General features: G+C 40.7%; 2 protein-coding genes across 3 annotated transcripts; one reads left to right on the top strand and one right to left on the bottom strand.

Moving 5' to 3' along the window:
- The first annotated feature begins 425 nt into the window (after positions 1-425).
- On the top strand, positions 426-2,993 carry dpy30 (dpy-30 histone methyltransferase complex regulatory subunit). 2 transcript variants are annotated; one of them, XM_028455538.1, is made up of 5 exons: positions 426-534; positions 950-990; positions 1,070-1,117; positions 1,183-1,316; positions 2,863-2,993. In XM_028455538.1, the coding sequence occupies exons 1-5, from the start codon at positions 525-527 to the stop codon at positions 2,933-2,935; spliced, it is 306 nt and encodes a 101-aa protein (XP_028311339.1). In that variant the 5' UTR covers positions 426-524; the 3' UTR covers positions 2,936-2,993. The 2 variants fall into 2 exon arrangements, with proteins under 2 accessions (XP_028311339.1, XP_028311336.1); XM_028455535.1 differs by having other exon boundaries at positions 432-534; positions 1,180-1,316.
- Positions 2,994-3,058: 65 nt separating this feature from the next.
- Positions 3,059-15,410, bottom strand: psen2 (presenilin 2). Its single transcript, XM_028455524.1, has 10 exons — positions 15,282-15,410; positions 9,684-9,984; positions 9,326-9,467; positions 7,559-7,626; positions 7,262-7,482; positions 7,066-7,164; positions 6,888-6,947; positions 6,763-6,825; positions 6,556-6,668; positions 3,059-3,276 (listed from the first exon to the last, which is right to left on the bottom strand). Exons 2-10 carry the CDS (start codon positions 9,980-9,982, stop codon positions 3,121-3,123), a joined length of 1,221 nt encoding a protein of 406 aa, XP_028311325.1. The 5' UTR covers positions 9,983-9,984; positions 15,282-15,410; the 3' UTR covers positions 3,059-3,120.
- Positions 15,411-19,643: the final 4,233 nt, after the last annotated feature.

Below are 19,643 nucleotides of genomic sequence, written 5' to 3' on the forward strand. Positions count from 1 at the left end.
CATATAAAACATACATACAAAATAAAGAGAATGTCACAAAACAAGTTAGTTTCCAAAACGAGTCAAAAACACAAAGATTTCAATAAACCATTATATACACACACACACTTATATATGCACACATATATATATTATAATTATAATATAAGCTACCTATATACATATGAACACAATAAACATTATATTAATTGTGTAATACCATTAAAGAGAGCAACAGATAAATTATATTGCTAAATCGGTATTAATTATGAAAATGAAATGAATATGTATCTCCCTTGTTGGGTGAAATGAGAATTCCTCTTGTTTTTTGCTCCATTAAAATCTCTGAAATGTCGCTAAGAGGGCGTGGCCGACCAGTCTTTGCACGTCACGGCATACGTCATTGATACGATGCGTCGATGCACGCATCAAAGCCTCGATACGGAACGTCACATTTTATAATTAGATTGATTTACAGTTTTATTTTGAAGAGGCGCCGCCTAGCAGGAATAAAGTCGTCACGTCCGGTTGTCCCTCAAACAAAGATGGCGGACGGTGAGTCTTTGTTCTTCTCTGACTAAAACCGTTTATTTCTCCGCTTTTCTTCACGGTTTGTCTGCTTAGTGTCGTCCTCCTCCGGTACCCGGCAACCGACCGTCTGTAGCGGAAATACAGACCTTAGGATAAGATAAACAGCTGCTGGAGAGAGAGTTAATGTCTGTGTGTATTTGTGCAGTCAAAGAAAACGACTGCAACACACGTTTGAAAAATGAAGTTAGAGGAAGTCTAAATGTGTTCCTTTCATAATAAAGGAGCTTTCAATTAAAGTTTTTTTCTTGGTGAACCTGCAGAATGTGTGTGTGTGTGTGTGTGTGTGTGTGTGTGTGTGTGTGTGTGTGTGTGTGTGTGTGTGTGTGTGTGTGTTCAGATGATGTTGTGTCTCAGTCTCACTGTGGTTTGTGTGTTTCAGACCACACTGATGCAGAGCAATCCATGGAAGGACACACACCTGTGAGTCACACACACACACACACACACACACACAGAGTTTCTGCCAAAGCTGACTTTTATTTTGGTAACTGGCCTGTAGGTGTCAGAGAACCCACACTCAGAGTACGGACTGACCGACAACATTCAGGTAACACACACACACTGGTAAAAAACACACACACACACACACACTCACTGCATCTTCCCCAGGAGAAAGGGGGCGTGGCTATGGGCGTGGAGAAGTTGAAGCAGAAGGTGGATCTACAGGCGTTGCCGACGCGGGCGTACCTGGATCAGACGGTGGTTCCGGTTCTGCTGCAGGGACTGTCAGTGCTCGCCAAGGAGCGGTGAGAACACACACACACACACACACACACACACACACACACACACACACACACTATGACTATGAGCCCTTTTAACATTTAATAGCTCGTCTGAATTCTTCCAAGTCAAAATGAATATTTCAGATATCTACAACATAATTCCTCTTAGGATCAATGATGTCACTTTCCACATTGATGTGTATAGTTTGTCATTACAGATGTTCATTACAGATGTCTGTAATTGAGTTATGGATAAGAGCAATGTGAGATGTGGATATCTGTAACTAAATAATGACTATAACTCATTTACATATATCTATAAGTGCATTCTGACTAGTCACGATTCCAAATCAAAATATCTTCAACTCGTCCATTAAAGATATCTTTAGAGATATTTTAACTAGTCAAAATTAAGTTATACATATCTTGAACTGGACATATGCTGAGTCAGAATGCACATGTATAAATCTCTAAATGGAGTTATGGATAGTCATAATAGTTACCGATATCAATTATCAAGTTAGAGATATCTTAAATTCAAGATATCTTTAACTTTAATTGTAACTAGTCAAAATGTAATTACAGATATAATGAACAAGAGTTTCAACTAGACAAATGAATATTGCAGATACAGTATCTGTTATGCCAGGCAGGAGGAGGGGCTAACGGTGTGTGGGAGGTCAAATGTGAGACAAAAAAGGTTCAATACGTTGTAGATTTCTTGCACCAGTCAACGTAGCGGTTGTTCTCCACAAAGACTGATTATAATTCTCTAACATTTCCTAAAGATCTCATCAATTACTGCAACCGCCATTTCTTCTGCTAATACTAAAATTACGTTTCCTCTTCACCTCAGGGTCATTTGGTTTGGTATCCAATGAGAAGCCTCGCATGAGCAGTGTCATATGAGTCATAAACACGATTTTGACTAGTCACAATGTAACTACAGATATCTGCATTTAGGATGCGTAATGAATGGAGGGCGTTTATTGTGACATCATTGCAGATATCTGTAACTCAGTTTTGACTAGACAATTATGTAATCTATAATGTTGATTCTGGATAGTCAAATGTAGCTATTACATGTTAATAGGGCTTGCTGCCACACACACACACACACACAGTCTGTGATGGTAGTTTAGATGGAGCAGTCAGTGACATCATGTGTGGGTGTGTCCTACCAAGCTGGATTAATTTATCCTGATCTAATGTAACCAGATCATGTGTTCTATGAAGCTTGTTAGCAACAGGTTAATTTAACCAGGTGATTCACATCAAATGGGTGGAGTTTTCAGCATGTGACCAATCACAGACAGAGCAGCCTACGTTAGCATTGTTAGCATGGAGGAACAGTAGAAGAATTAGAATGTAAAGTAACACGGAGTTCATGTTTATCACATGATCATTTAGAAGAGGGGGCGGAGCCTGTTTCCATCCAATAATCCGTGTTTGTGCATTATTTTAGAGCTTTAACCATTATTTTTGGTTGTTGATGAATCTATTGATTATAGAAAATAGATGTAATATCAGTGATTATTGTTGATAAACTGTGTGTGTCTCTTGGTAGGCCTCCTAACCCCATCGAGTACCTTGCTGCGTTCCTGTTGAAGAACAAATCCCAGTTTGAAGAACGAAGTTAAACCTTCTACATCAGTATTTGTTTTTTATTTTCAAAATAAAGTGGTGTAAAACAAGGACTTTTATTGTGAAGTTTCCTGTTTAACCGGTCACAGGATAACATGATCACCAGCCTACTCATTACCCCAAGTTAAACCTTTGTTTATTTGAGTTGTCATGGTTACAGGTGATAGTCAGGGGGTGGGGCTTAGATGTAGAACTGGTGATCTGATAGGCTGTCCATGAAGGGTCGAACCAGGAAGTCAGTAGAGAAGTAGAAGACAAGACCAAAGGTGACGGAGAGCGGCAGAGCAGGAAGAGCCTTCCTCCACACGGCCAGGAGTACCAGGGTCACACACAGCCCCTACACACACACACACACACTAGTTATTGTGTAAGCATTGGTTTATATTCCTACATTGATCTGTGCTCGTCTAGTTGTCCTTCCTGATCTCACACATTGGTTGAACATGGTTTAAAAGGTAATCGATTGTATTGATAAAAGGAAGTAATCACAGTAGACTTTATATGGATGTTACATTATTAATGTAACAGTTCATTAAAACATCAACATGACATCACTAATGAACCAATCAGATTCAACACGTCACAGTATCTAAAGCTAACATTAGCCTCATCAATAAATTTATATTCATTATTTGGATGTATTTTTATTGATAACATTGATTTTTGAAAAGTTAACATCCTGTTAATTTAAACTGAAGTGTTGGTTGGACTTTATTCAAATAAAATGTCATTAGTTTATTCAGTCATTTCATTCCATTAAACCAAACCTTTTCATAATTTTATGTACAGCACGACTGAAGTTAATACTTATTATGTCTAACCCTGTTTACAGACTTTCATGAGACAAACACAATAGATTTGATATTTGTCCATTAATTTATAGATGATAAACATCTAGTAAAGCTCACCTGTCCATTATCAGGGATTTATTTATGACTAGTACAGTGTCCGTTGGAAGTATGTATTCATATAGTGGGAGCTTAAGGAGAGTTGTCAATTATAATAATATATATATAATATATATATATATATATAATAGCATTATAAAGGGTTATATTTGCAGGTGCAAAGTAAAATAACGTGTGCAATTTCCCTGGTTTAATTCTATGAGACATGATGAATGTGTTGGTTTTCTTACTCATTTTAACATTTTTTGTTTAAATTATTGTTTGTTGTTGCCATTGTAGTGTTATTCATTTTGTATTTGGAACCCGTCGACCGAGTTTCAGGTCGAACTGGCAACACGTCGGTGAGATATTTACACACACACACACACACACACACACACACACACACACACACACACACACACACACACACACACACACACACACACACACACACACACACACACACACACACACACACACACACACACACACACACACACACACACACACACACACACACACACACACACCTCCCTTGAATTATAGTATAGATTTTACTCACTACACATTATTTATGATAAAACGTCACTAAATCCATTTTAACTCACAGAATGTGTCGGTACGAGAGGTTTATTTTGAACTTCCTTTGTCTCTCTCTATACGGCTCTGGCTAAAGTTAGCTAAAGGTCCTATATCATGCAAATCAACATTTTTCAGTTTTTAACCTTGTTACAATGTGAATTATTTATTAAAAACATCTCAACGTATTATTGGGGTTCCTTCCTGCATCTCTGAGAAATCCTCAATAATCTGCTCTCTGAGCTGATGCTCCGCCCTCTTCTAAAAAACGAGCGGTTCATAATGCTAGTGATGTCACTAGCATTAAATGAACTAGCACTAAATGAACTATTCCTGTATTTAATAAAGATGAGGAGAAGAAGAAAGTGAATTAGCAGCTTTAAACTCCTGTGAGTGTTTGAATCTGTTGCTGGATGAACACACAACGCTGAGACGAACTCACAATAGTCTCATAATAATAATAATTAATAATAAAATCATGTGTTTTACTGTAATGTACAGTTTTTTGGCTGAAAACAATAACAACAGTGTGTGGATAACAAGAAAAAATAGCTTTAGTGATCAATGATCTGCCTCAGAGCAAGTCATGCAGGCAAGTCAGTGTATGACACGCCCACTCATGAATATGCATAAGCAGGCAGAAAACAGCCCGTTATTCAGAAAGTGACGTTTCAGAAGCTACAACTCTGGAAAACAGGTGAGTTTGGGAAAATAAACCTCAAATACTATGTTTGTGAGGTTCTTACAACAAATGGAGATGAGAAAAATACATGATATGGAACCTTTAAGGTTAAGTTAGCTAAAGTCTAAAGGTAAGTTAGGTAAGGTTAAGTTTAGGGATGTAACGATTAATCGTAAGGCAGTTAAAAATCGATTCATAGGTTTCACGGTTGATATCGATTTTCTGAAAATTGAATCGCAGTACTCTTTTTAACCAGCAGAGGGCGCTATCCACAAGTGTAGGCGGCAGGTGGAGTCTGCTACTACTTTCTTTCTGGCTGCCTTCTACTCTTAAACATGTTCATAAATGATTCCTTACCCCTTTAGCACTGAAAGAATATCTGTAATATTACTTGAATATCTGTAAAAGTCACATTTTTCTATTAGCTCTGTCTGCTAGCATAGCTTCTCTTCTTCACTGCAAGATATCTGCATGCCAACCGACCACTGTGTTACCAGCGCCCTCTGCTGGTCCAAACAAATATGACGTAAATCAGTGTAATCACGGTTTTTTTTTTTTTTTAAAGTCCAATTGTTAAGGCACAAAATACATTTTCAGTTGCACTTTTAAAAAGAAAAATAACTATTATGCAGTTTTGCATTGTTTATTATAGAACCAGAATTTAAATTAATAGGCTTCATTTTCATTTGTATTATTCCTTTATTTATTTAATTCAAGATTTATTTTTAGTTAAATTGCATTGTTTTGAATAGTTTATCAAGGAATTCTTTTGACAATGAAAAATAAAAGGAAAATAATACAGTATTTTCTAGTTTTTTTCCCAAAAAAAAAAATTTGTCTACAGTCCCATTTTGTAAAATAAATCGTGAATCGAATCGTCTCGGGAGTTGAGTGAATCGTTACATCCCTAGTTAAGTTAGTTAAAGGTAAGTTAGTGTAACCATGTGAACTAGAAGCCCACTTCCTGTCATAGTTTTATTGTGACGAGCCCGCTCTGCCCTTAAGATCATTTGTCCCTCCCCCTCACTCTTGATTGCTCAGCTGCTGCTGCTATGGCTGCTCTTGCTGTGGTGTCGGCATGGTTGGCTTTTTGATTAAAAATAATCGGTTAAACAAACTATCCATCAAAAATAACCTGACAAATATCTTCTTCTATAACCCCGACATCTCCCAACTCATCGATGAGTCGATACATGTTGTATTTTTTATGCATTTTGCATATTTGTGTCGTGCCAGACTCCATTGAAACTCCTGCTAAAATAAGCTAACATTAGCTCATGGTCATTCTGACCATTTGCACTTTTATTTAAATAATCCTTTTACTTTCTAATTTATTACCAAAGCTGAATTGTTTATTAGACAGTATTAAATGAAGATAATAGCCTAAGCGTCTATGTGGCTTTGACCTTTTGAATGAATTAGATATATAATATATAATAAATTAAGTTAGCTAAAGGTAACTTACGATGAGGATGGCGATGAAACAGGCCAAAGTTGTGTTCCAGTCTGCAGTGACTGAAGCTTTACCAACGAGAACGCTGTAGAAGATGAAGTCACCCAGACCCAGCTTCACTCCCCCTACGCACGCACACACACACACACACACATACAATAAATACACACACACAGCTTCACCCCCACACACACACACAATAAATACACACACACTCACTCTCTTCCTCCTGATCACCCTCTGGTGAAGTTGTCACGTGACTCTGAGGCTCCGCCTCCTCATCTAAGGAACCAATCACAGATGTAAACAAACTTGCTAACTAATTAGCTAACTTACTGACAGACCTGTATCAGAGCGCTGAGTGTCCGACGGAGTCGCCATGCCAACTGTCCACGCCATCGCAGCTGAACACACACACACACACACACAGGGGTCACTGATCTACCAGTGGTCAGGGTCACTAACCAGGGTCTCTACTCTACTAGTGGTCAGGGTGTTATGGAGGATCTTTGATGGACTCACAGGAGTAGATGAGAGCAGGGAAGATGGGCTCATTTCTTTCCTGAGCTGTTTCTACTAACATCCTCAGAGGACCTTTAGGACAGAGAACAGCCAGCAGGTCTACACACACACACACACACACACACACACATACATATGTGTAGATCCATCATAGAGATGTGTTCTAAGCTCCTCCTCCTCCAGGTGTGGTACTGACCATAGATGGAAACGGCCCCTAGGATGACCCAGGCCGACCACTCAGGGAGGTATTTGATGAACACCAGGGCCATGAGGGCACTAATGAGGATCAGGTAGAGCTGCTGCAGAGCCAGGGGACCTTTCCAGTGGATACAGATCATTCCCACCGCCCCAAAGTTCCAGACCAACACCAACACTGTGGGAATGTCCACGGCCACGTTGTAGGTCTTAAAAACCTCCCTGGAACCAGAAGCAGAACCTTAGAACAGAACCCAAAGAACCATATCCACTGAGCCAAACCCTAACCCAAACTCACCCCAGATACATGAAGCTGAACATGAAGAGAAGCATCAACGACGACACGATGAGCCAGCCATGGATGAACTGTTCAACACACAGAACTTGTAACTAACTAACTGTAAGAGTCACCTGATAGCAGCGGTACTTGTAACTAACTAATGGTACGTTCACACCAAACGCGTTTTGGGCTTCAAAATCATGCCTCACATGCGTAGTTGATAGGGATGTAACGATTCACTCAACTCCCGAGACGATTCTCTCACGATTTATTTTACAAAATGGGACTGTAGACAAATTTTTTTTTTGGGAAAAAGACTAGAAAATACTGTATTATTTTCCTTTTATTTTTCATTGTCAAAAGAATCCCTTGATAAACTATTCAAAACAATGCAATATAACTAAAAATAAATCTTGAATGAAATAAATAAAGGAATAATACAAATGAAAATGAAGCTTATTCATTTAAATTCTGGTTCTATAATAAACAATGCAAAACTGCATAATAGTTCTTTTTCTTTTAAAAGTGCAACTGAAAATGTATTTTGTGTCTTAACAATTGGACTTTAAAAAAAAAAAAAACAGTCATTTTACTGTATTTAGGTCAGATATTTGTTTGAACCAGCAGAGGGCGCTGGTAACCCAGTGGTCGGTTGGCATGCAGATATCTTGCAGTGAAGAAGAGATGCTATGCTAGCAGACAGAGCTAATAGAAAAACGTGACTTTTACAGATATTCACGTAATATTACAGATATTCTTTCAGTGCTAAAGGGGTAAGGAATCATTTATGAACATGTTTAAGAGTAGAAGGCAGCCAGAAAGAAAGTAGTAGCAGACTCCGCCCGCCGCCTACACTTGTGGATAGCGCCCTCTGCTGGTTAAAAAAAGTACTGCGATTCAATTTTCAGAAAATCGATATCAACCGTGATACCTATGAATCGATTTTTAACTGCCTTACGATTAATCGTTACATCCCTAGTAGTTGAATACAGACGCTCGTCACCAGTGTTGAAGATGCTCGGGACACATGTCGAGGGGAGGGGCTTCTCTGTTACCGGTGGTGTTCATACAATGGATGATATTATGGTGATCAGTTACGTTCATAATTCACCCAGTGACTGTGAAGTGGTGGAACATTGTGATGAGAAGGTGGTGTTTCTGGTCAGATGTATTTAGGTGTGACTCAGTGTGTGCACTGTGATATCAGAGGACTATAGAGAAGTGTGGGTGGATGGAGAATAAAGTCTGGAGTTCCTTGATGAACACGCCCCCTCAGACCCCCGTTTATCAGCTCTACATGATCCAGAGAGTGACTTGGCTTTATTTGCACCTCGGCGCCGTTTCTGGATTCACCAGAGCTGTGGTCGGACAAGAGTCACTTTCAGCGCTACTTCTGTCTCTCTCATGCCCAGTTTGATGACCTGCTGACCCACATCAGCGCTCACATCTCCTACCAGGACAGGAACTACAGGCGCTCTATTCCAGCAGAAGAGCCTGTCTATCTGTCAATGGTTCATGTTTTTTTTGTCATTATTCTGAATATGTCATGGTTGGGGAACGCTCCTGATTGGTCAGCGCGCTGCGACATGCCCCAAAAGTTTAACAATCCCAAATTCAATGTCGGCGTGAAAGCAAAAAGCTTCAAAACGCGCCGCACAGGAGGCGCCGGATGTGCAGCGGGACCTCCAACGCTCCCTAGAAGCGCGTCCAGCATATATTGTTTATGTGAACCTGCCGCTTTTGATGCTTTCAACGCGTTTGGTGTGAATGTATCATTAGGGTCACCTTGTAGCAGCGGTACTTGTAGAGCAGAACCAGGAAAACGGTCATGATGACGATGACGCTGGTCATTACCAAACTGTTGAGGACAGAGTTGAGGAGCCTACGACCTACTGACGCTGTGTTCTCAGTGAATGGAGTGTAAATCCTGGAACAACACAGCACACAGAGCAGGTTCAGTTCATGGAGAATGTTACCATGGTAACAGACTCAGAGACCTCATTTTATACAACCACAAACTCATTAGAGCCCCAACATACTCAGAGTTAGAACATAACCTGTTTTCTGGAACAGTCCTCTGGTACACAAAAGGTACACAAGTATGGTAAAGGGGGCGTGTACAGTAAAGTGGGCGTGTACGTACAGCTGCTGGTCGCTCTTCTCGCTGTAGAAGCTGACAGATTTAATGGTTGCCACAACAACGGCCATGCACAGCGTGACAGGAACGAACAGCATGATCACATGTTTGGCGCCGTATTTCAACGTAAGCTCCTCCTCCTCCTCCTCCGCCTCCAAGACCCGCCCATCGGCAGCCGAAGCCCCACCCCTCGGGGCATTAACCCTGTTCCTGGTAGTGGGTGTGTCATTGGGGCGGTACGAGGGGGCGGGAACCAGCGCCGTGCGCTCCGTGTAGATGCCATCATCGCTGTCAGAGGACGCCATTCCTGTTAGACGACAACAACACAATGATACACCACTACATAATAATACACAACTACACAAACTAGGGCTGCTCGATTACAGGAAAAATTATAATCAAGATTATTTTAGTCATAATTGAAATCATGATTATTCAAACAATTATTTGTCGTTTTTTGTACAAAAACACATAAAATCTACTCTTTAAACAAAAATAAAATCCTTCAAACACTAAAATCAAATATATTCACTTTTGAACAAACTAAACACTTGTTACACGTGATGTGTCTTTGCTTTAGATCTTCATCATCAAACCCAAAGTGTTCCATAGAAGAGAATTTGATTTGCCACTTGTGTTTTTACTGCATTTCTCCTCATGTTAGCTAGCAGGCTAGCTTTAGCTTTGAGATGGTTCTCAATTATGTTATTTTTGTAATCGTTGGGTGTAATATATCAAAATCAAATTTCGATTAATTGAGCAGCCCTAACACAAACCACACCCAGCTACTGTTGGTGTCCTCCAATAGGATGATAGATCTTTAAGTCTGAGGAAAGCATCCAATCAGGAGCAGCGCTCTGTGTGGGTCAGTCCAGAGCCGTTTAGAGAGAGTTACGTCAACTCGTTCACGTTACGTTCACTCCAGTGGTTTGTGTTTTACAGCAATGGCGGCTCATGGAGGTGATCAGTTTATCATTGAAGCTACAGCAGATGAGACGTTTAAATAATCATATTGGATATTATTATTATTATTATTATCAGTGTATCTAAAGCCATTAACATGTGCATTAAAGCATGTTAGTGGATTATCTTCTGCTAAACTAGTAGATTAAGGCATCATTAGTAGATAACAGATGAGGCTAGATATGCTAACGTTACTGGATAACATTAGCAACACAGCCTTAACCACAAGGTTCATTTTTATTAATGCCATTTCATCTAACAATTAAAGAAAATACTTTTAAAATAAAAATTAAATAATTAAATGTAATAAAATAAACAAAAATAAATAACTTGATTTATTTTGTTAGTAAATTAATGAATGAATTAAATATAACTTTAAGAAATCTGATTGTACAGTGATGAGTGTCAGCAGCGAAATGAGAAACTCATTCTGGAGTAGGAGCTAGCATGATAAAGTTAACTTAACAAAAAATACAATGGAGAAAGATATTTTTGTGATATTGCTATGAATTTAGAGTTTGAGACAAAAAGGTAACTTATGGATTTAGTGTTTGAATCTTTGTGTTTCTCTGAGCTGTAAATATCATGAATAAACTCAGCTAATTATGACCACGGCAGAAAGTACGGGAAGTTAGATTTAAAGCACACATAAGTTTAAAATAGGCCAACAATGTTGAAAATAAATTGTACTAGATCAGGGGTCTGCAACATGTGGTTCTGGAGCCTCATGTGGCTCTTTGACTCTTTTGCAATGGCTCCCTATAGGTACAGTGGGGCAAAAAAGTATTCAGTCAGTCACCAATTGTGCAAGTTCTCCCACTTATAAAGATGAGGTCTGTAATTTTCATCATAGATAAACCTCAACTATGAGACCACATAAGAAAAAAATCCAGAAAATCACATTGTAGGATTTTTAATGAATTAATTGGTAAATTCCTCTGTAAAATAAGTAGTTGGTCATCTACAAACAAGCCAGATTTGTGTCTCTCACAGACCTGTAACTTCTTCTTTAAGAGGCTCCTCCTCCACTCGTTACCTGTATTAATGGAACCTGTTTGAACTGGTTATCAGTATAAAACACACCTGTCCACAACCTCAAACAGTCACACTCCAAACTCCACTATGGCCAAGACCAAAGAGCTGTCAAAGGACACCAGAAACTAAACTGTAGACCTGCACCAGGCTGGGTAGACTGAGTCTACAATAGGTAAACAGCTTGGTGTGAAGAAATCAACTGTGGGAGCAATTATTAGAAAATGGAAGACATACAAGACACTGATAATCTCCCTCCATCTGGGGCTCCAAGATCTCACCCCGTGGGGTCACAATGATCACAACGGTGAGCAAAAATCCCAGAACCACACGGGGGGACCTGGTGAATGACCTGCAGAGAGCTGGGACCAAAGTAACAAAGTCTTTACACTGGCTCCCAGTCAGCCTCAGAGGAGACTGTAAAGTTCTGCTGCTGGTTATAAATGTGTGAATGGGTTTGGTCCAGAATACATCAGTGAGATGTTAGTCAGGTATGAACCCAGCAGGTCTCTGAGATCTATGGACACAGGTCAGATAGTGGAGCCCAGAGCTCACAGTAACCATGGTGATGCTGTGTTTAGTTGTTATGCTGCAAAGAAGTGGAACAAACTGCAGCAGAGCTGAAGTCAGCATCACATGTGAACATTTTTAAATCAAAGTTAAAGGAACTTTTTTTATCTACTGTATATGATTGAGAGAGAGATTTATGGTCATATTGATGATGTCATGATGATTTTAATTGATTTTACTGATGATTTTAAATGTTCTTATTGATTTTAAACAATTGAATGTTTTATCATGTAAAGCACATTGAGTTGCCTTGTGTATGAAATGTTCTATACAAATAAATTTGCCTTGCCTTACACAACAACTACACAATACTACTACACTATACACAACAACTACACAATACACAACAACTACACAACAACTACACAATACACAACACACAACTACTACACTATACACAACAACTACAAAGTACACAACTACACAATACACAACTACACAACAAGGACACACACCACTGAGACACAACAATAAAACACATCACCAGAGGTTTATTCTATAAAACAGGTTATGTTCAAACTCTGAGTATGTTACCATGGTAACATTGTCCATGAACTAAACCTGGTCACTGACAGGTTTTATCAAAGAAACCCTGGGTTTCTACCTGGCTCCGCCCACCTGAACACTTTAATAAACCTCAACACTTTTCTCTGAAACACATTAGTGACATCACACACCACAGACGTGTTCACATCATTAATAATGTGTTGATTTATGCTTTTTTTTTTTTTTTGTGATAACAGTAGTTTTCTTTCTAACATTGTAGATGTAGATCATTTAGTGAAACACACTGAGAGGTTGATCTACATTAAAACATCTACTGACGTCTGTAGTAAAGTTCACTGAATACAAACCTGTAGATAATATAAAGGAGGAGATGATCATTTAAATTAATACACTTTTAAAGCAGACATGTCATGCCTTTAAATCCTTCCTTTTTACATATAAATCATACAGTTGTGGTCTATATAAAGCTGAACTGCAATGCTTGGGTCTGAATTCATCATTATTATAGCTCCACCCCTTTTCTACCCCTTTTCTGATGTGCTTCTGAGAACAACTCGTTTTGGTGCTGTCTCTTTAAATGCAAATGAGACACTTCATACCCCGCCCCCTCTCCAGGTGACACTCGGTTCAACTCCACCCTGTTCGGCCATTTTTGTAGTTTGATAGAAGAGATACGGCTATGTAGCGGAGCATAAACTTTTTATTCAGAGGTTATTTATAAAATGTCAACAACGTTAGACTTGTCCATCCAGCCTTACATGTTCCAGCCAGAGTCAGACCCAGTGGAGCGACATGAAAATGAAGATGATGAACCTGCAGAACCCTAACAAGTGAGCTAACACAAGCACCGAGCTAACGCTAGCGCCAAGCTAACATCACAAAATGCATTTTAATACAGTCTTTTCAAAGACAAAAACGTCAAAATGAAATGACTAATGAAAACTTTAGACTTAAATTAAATCACGTAGGCCATATCATCAAGGATCTAAAACGAGCACACAGCGCTAACATATGAAGACGGTGCTAATGCTAATGCTAACAAAACAATGACAGGGACGTCTTATCATCACACTTTTTAGCGTTATTTACAGCTTATCGAAGTGCTCTGTTCATCGTCTCCAAAGATAGAAGGAATTGAACCCTCAACCAGACAAAGTCTTTCTGTAAATCCTTCTTTATACTGGTGGAGGTTGATGAAGCAGTCATCCTTGAAGTGCTTCACACACACAAAAATGACCTTATCCACAGATGTGGTACATTTCTATAAAAAATAAAACTCAACCAGACACTTTGAAAAGGTTCTGATGCTGGGAGACGGTGTAATGAAGCGTGTGGGTTACTACATCCAACAACCCAACATTTTGACTTATCCTCTCGTAACTTCTGCATCCTGGAGCTTGGACTACAAAATAAAAGCCAGAAATAAAAATGGTGGATTGCTCAAAGTGTTGGACCTGGAGTTGATGAACTAATTTGGCAGTTCTGCTGCAAATACTGTGATGTAATAGTTCAAAAAACGTAATTAATGAGAATAGAAAAATTGAAACAGATTGAAAAATTTGAGCAAAACAGAAAATAAAGATATCAACGCAGCATCTGAAGAGATTAATTTGATTTTTTCTGTATTTCTAAACACTATAAATATACAACAAAATGCATTTAAGGGCTAAAAAAGTGAATTTAGGGTGATATGTCCACTTTAAGGCTCAATTGTTGTTTTATATTATTATACAGTTTAATCTGTAGATCATACATCTATGAAGTTATGATGTCACAGTGAAGTGTGATGCTGCACTTGTAAGTAACAAGTTGTGGGTTCACGTCCCCCTTCAGTGTTTTTTTTATGACATATTTTATGACGTATAGATGACTCTGGTGATAATATTACATTAAAAATCAATATAAATGATTAGATATGAAGCATCAGTCACTGTGTTTATATCCAGTGTAACAGGAGGACTCTCTATACAGACATCCTATGATGCTGACACTTCTCCTCAGACACATTTTATTATTATTATTATTCACCACTCGTCACGTCACTGAAGAGATAAAGTGATGAAGTGATCATAAAGTGTTATTAATTACAGGTGATTTAATCACTATAATCACTGAAGACTGAACACACCTTTAGAACAGGATCATATTCATCAAACACCAGCGCATTTCACCATCTTCTGTTTGGTTGTCATGGCAGTTTGAGTATTCTTTGATCCATTGATGATGGCTTTTTATCGCGCGTGCACGTCAGTAACTCAAGGTTTACATACTCAGGGTTTATTAACCCACTTCATACCAGCTGTAATGAATCAGATACACAGAGTTTACCATGGAGGGTATGTTGACCTAGAGTTTATGGATAGACTCAGAGTTTGTTAAACCTCCTTTATGGAACACCCCTCAGACCTAAAGAACAGTCAGCTGACCGCTCTCGCGCTCAGGTCCCGTAGTTACAAAGCGCGCCATCCAAACATGCACGCGCACCGGGTATTTACTGCTGTTTATTTATTTATTTGTTTGTTTGTTTCTTACCTTCTCGCACTGACAAACAACGACACCCGGAAATCAAGCAGCCAGTCAGCTGACCGGCAACACGCGCGGTTTGATGACGTCAGAGATGACTTGTTGTTTTCCCTGTTTAACGGTAGATGGCAATGAATAAATAGATAAATGCAATAAAATAATAAAAAATGAATAAATATAATGAATGAATAAAAGCTGAGAATCTCGGGGTCTCCTGAGTGTGTGCTGAGGTTCTAACTCGTGTTTGTTGTGCAGGTTGGATGTAGGATGGATGTAAAGCAGCAGAATGGTGATTACATCATCTGGAAGCAGAACCCATCAAACCCAGCTCAGGTTATTTCCAGAGGTTTATTCCATAAAGCTGGTTATGTTCAAACTCTGAGTATGTTACCATGGTAACATTGTCCATGAACTAAACCTGGTCACTGACAGGTTTTATCAAAGAAACCCTGGGTTTCTACCTGGCTCCGCCCACCTGATCACTTTAATAAACCTTAACACTTTTCTCTGAAACACATTAGTGACATCACACACCACAGACGTGTTCACATCATTACTAATGTTGTGTTGATTTATGTTTTTTTTTTTGTTTTTTTGATCAAACAGTATTTTTCTTTCTAACATTGTAGATGTAGATCATTAAGTGAAACACACTGAGAGGTTGATCTACATTAAAACATCTAATGACGTCTGTAGTAAAGTTCACTGAATACAAACCTGTAGATAATATAAAGGAGGAGATGATCATTTAAATTAATACACTTTTAAGGCTCAATTGTTGTTTTATATTATTATACAGTTAAATCTGTAGAGTTGTGGGTTCGCATCCCGCTTCAGTGTTTTTTTATGACGTATTTTATGACGTATAGATGACTCTGGTGATAATATTACATTAAAAATCAATATAAATGATTAGATATGAAGCATCAGTCACTGTGTTTATATCCAGTGTAACAGGAGGACTCTCTATGCAGACATCCTATGATGCTGACACGTCTCCTCAGACACATTTATTATTATTATTCACCACTCGTCACATCACTGAAGAGATAAAGTGATGAAGTGATCATAAAGTGTTATTAATTACAGGTGATTTAATCACTATAATCACTGAAGACTGAACACACCTTTAGAACAGGATCATATTCATCAAACAACGGCTTATTTCACCATCTTCTGTTTGGTTGTCATGGCAGTTTGAGTATTCTTTGATCCATTGATGATGGCTCTTTGTCGCGCGCGTGCACGTCAGTAACTCAAGCTTTACATACTCAGGATTGATTGATCCACTTCATACCAGCTGTAATGAATCAGATACACAGAGTTTACCATGGAGGGTATGTTGACCTAGAGTTTATGGATAAACTCAGAGTTTGTTAACCCGCCTTTATGGAACACACCTCAGGTTTAATCTGAGAGTCTGGCTCATTTAATCCAGGATTTAATAGACGGCGTTTTGTACTCCGTAGCTGTGGAAGCAATGTGAGCTTTGGACTCCAGAGTGTGGGGCTAGCTTTACGTCTCAACAGTGGAGTGGCATACCTTGTTGCTCCATCCACTTCTACTTTGACTGTGCGTTGCTCCAGCAGCTCCAGGCCCTGCTGATCTTCTTTGGAGCAGGTCGCAGTCTTGGTGTTGGCATAGGGGATTATGTCTACTTCCCACAGACGTTCAACATGCCGCTGCAGCTCTGAGTTAGGAGACATGGTGAAGTAGCATTGAGAGTGATCGCCAGTGAGGTGGTTTAAGTTGGCTGGACCTTGCAATGTCCAACCAAGAGCAGTACGGACAGCTAGTGGACTTCCAGGAGGACCAGCCCGAACTGGTTGGTTGGGAAGCAGCAGATGTGGAAAATCAGAGCGATGAGCAGAAGCGGTTGGACCTTGTCAACCTTTGGCAAAGGAAGACCTTGGAGGTGGGGGTATTTGCGCATGAGTGACTTGACAGGATAACTATGCTCAGACAGGCTCAGCTCATCGGCGGTGAAGGCGTGAAAGATGCTGTATCTTCGTTGGGGAGCATGAGCTGGAGAAATGTCGAACGAGACAGTAGCTCCTTGTAGCTGAATCACCTCATGGCGGACAGTACGCAACGGCAGGCTTTCAGGCTCTTGGTCTAAATGGAGATGCCAGACTGCTGAGGGAAGGATGAGGGTTCTCTCGGATCCGTCATCCAGGATAGCGAAACCTTCTAGGGAGTGCTCAGCATTGTACAGGCGCACTTTAACTCGCTTTAGCATAACTCTCTGTGGGCGGCTCGGACGGTCCACGTAAATGGTGTTGGGAGCTGCACTGACCATTAGCACCTTCTTAGATCTTGGGGACACACTTCGTGGAGAATGGTGAAGTGTTGTTGCTTACACACTTGGCGAGGCTTCTTGAGAGTACATGTTTCAGGTGTATGGTTCCGGCCACACCTCCAACAGCCTCTGTCTTTAATCCAGGTAGAAATCTCTGACAGAGTGAGGGCTTTAAATTTGGGGCATAGGCTGAGGTAATGTTCTCGGGCGTTGCAGTACGGGCAGTACGGCTTCGCACTGGGCCTAGCTTGGAATGACTTCATGCTGCAAGCAGGATCTGGAGGGGTTAACTTGGCTTTGCTCCCTGTGTTGTAGAACACATTGGATGATGGACTCTGAGATTTCCTTTGGCTCTTTACTGGCTTAGGCTGGTCTTGGAACTTAAGTGCTGCTCGGGATGAAATACGCTTTGCTTGGGATTTTAGCTGGAGCCAAGCGGAAAGGTCTTCGAGCGTATAGGTTTGATCAGTGCCGGTCCTCAGGATGCCTCGGTTAATGCTGTACTCCACAAACCCGTCTCGATAGTTAGTAGGCAGTTTGCTGAGCAGCCTGTCAACGTGGGAGCCGCATCGCAGTTCATAGCCATTTTTGCCTTCGAGGGAACAAAGCATGCCCACTAGACTCTGAACGGATAAGGCAAAGTTGTCAAATTCCTCTGGGTCTCCAGATCGTACATGAGGTGAGTTTAAGATGGCACCCAGCTCACTCTGCACGAGCTGACGCGGTTGTCCATATTTATCTTGGAGGGCCTGGAAGGCTGCGGTGTAGGGTCTAGGGTCGTGCATGTAGGCTTGGGCTAGCTTGTAGGCACTCGGCAGCTTCAAGTGATAGGGTTAGTGATATTTGAACTGCTCAGTGAGGTGGGCATGCATGTTCAGCAGATTGTCCAAAGCCATCTTGAGTAGAGAAAAGTTTGATTCTTTCCCTGAGGTGAAGTGAGGTAGTGTGGGTCTAGGAAGACCATAGGAAGTGGCAACCAGGAGCTCCATGAGGTCGGTGCTGGGTGTTGCCCTGTAGCCTGGTGGTGGCGCTGTCACCTGTTGTTGTAAGGGTGGCATTGCGGTGTAAGGATAAGATAGCGTATTAGCTGCTGGTAGTACTGGCTGTTGAGTTGGAACAGGTAGAGGCACATACTGGACCTGGGCTTGGCTGTAGACCATCTGTGGCGGAGCATGTGAGGTGACAGCACTCATGACTAGTCTAGAAGCCGGCTGTGGAGCTGGGTTGGGGATTGAAGCATGAGGAGGTGCAGCATGATGAAACGTGGTGTTGTACGTAAGCTGTGGCTGGGTTAATACACCAGTAGTAGTAGGGGCAATAGTGGCTTGAGATCTCACTCATGGATCGGGTTGTGTTTGTAACGATGGGAGATTCATTAAGATGGGTGGACTGATGACTGCGCTGGAGACCGGTAGCGAAGCATGGGTAGATGGAGAAGAATGGAGTGGTCCAGGTGCTCCTTGTGAGTGGAGTGGTTGAGGCTGATCTTTAGATGAGGATCTTTGGTTGTACCCACATTCACTGAGGGGCCTGGAAGACAGAGAACTCTTAATACCTTCTTCATTTAGGCCGACCTAGACTCCAGACAGACGATTAGGACAGACCAGACGTGAAAGACTAACAGACCAACAAGAGTAATACACACAGGCAGGATATATAGATGACATGATGATAGCAGACTGGCTACAGGTGTGGTGCTGACAGGACCGCCCAGAACATGTGATCTTCCCACTAGTTGAAGGTGATCCTCAGCCTAGTACTTGTCAGTACCCCCCCACCCCCATCCAAGACCAGCCCCAGACGGCCCAGGCATATCAGGATGCTGGCGGTGGAAATCCCTCACCATGTCTGGGTCAAAAATGTCCCTAGCAGGTACCCAGGCTTGTTCCTCGGGACCATACCCCTCCCAGTCAATTAGGTACCGCAAACCACGTCCTCGCCGACGTGCTGCCAGGAGCCGTCTGATAGTATAAACCACCTCATCATCTACAACCCGGGGAGGAGGAGGGGCCCTGGAGGAGGGAACCAGTGGACTAACCCTAGCAGGCTTAACCTTGGAAACATGAAAGGTA

The sequence above is a fragment of the Gouania willdenowi genome, chromosome 1 (genome assembly GCF_900634775.1).
Source record: "Gouania willdenowi chromosome 1, fGouWil2.1, whole genome shotgun sequence".
Taxonomy (NCBI): domain Eukaryota; kingdom Metazoa; phylum Chordata; class Actinopteri; order Blenniiformes; family Gobiesocidae; genus Gouania; species Gouania willdenowi.

What these genes read in the sequence shown, in the direction of transcription:
- dpy30 (XM_028455535.1), top strand. An exon ending in CCATGGAAGGACACACACCT is followed by an intron (nt 991 to 1,069) that starts GTGAGTCACACA and finishes ACTGGCCTGTAG; the next exon opens with GTGTCAGAGAACCCACACTC. An exon ending in TCAGTGCTCGCCAAGGAGCG is followed by an intron (nt 1,317 to 2,862) that starts GTGAGAACACAC and finishes GTCTCTTGGTAG; the next exon opens with GCCTCCTAACCCCATCGAGT.
- psen2 (XM_028455524.1), bottom strand. Translation starts at nt 9,982, where the DNA reads ATGGCGTCCTCTGACAGCGATGATGGCATCTACACGGAGCGCACGGCG. An exon ending in TTCAGCTTCATGTATCTGGG is followed by an intron (nt 7,483 to 7,558) that starts GTGAGTTTGGGT and finishes TTCTGGTTCCAG; the next exon opens with GGAGGTTTTTAAGACCTACA. An exon ending in CCCTGCTCTCATCTACTCCT is followed by an intron (nt 6,948 to 7,065) that starts GTGAGTCCATCA and finishes GTGTGTGTTCAG; the next exon opens with CTGCGATGGCGTGGACAGTT.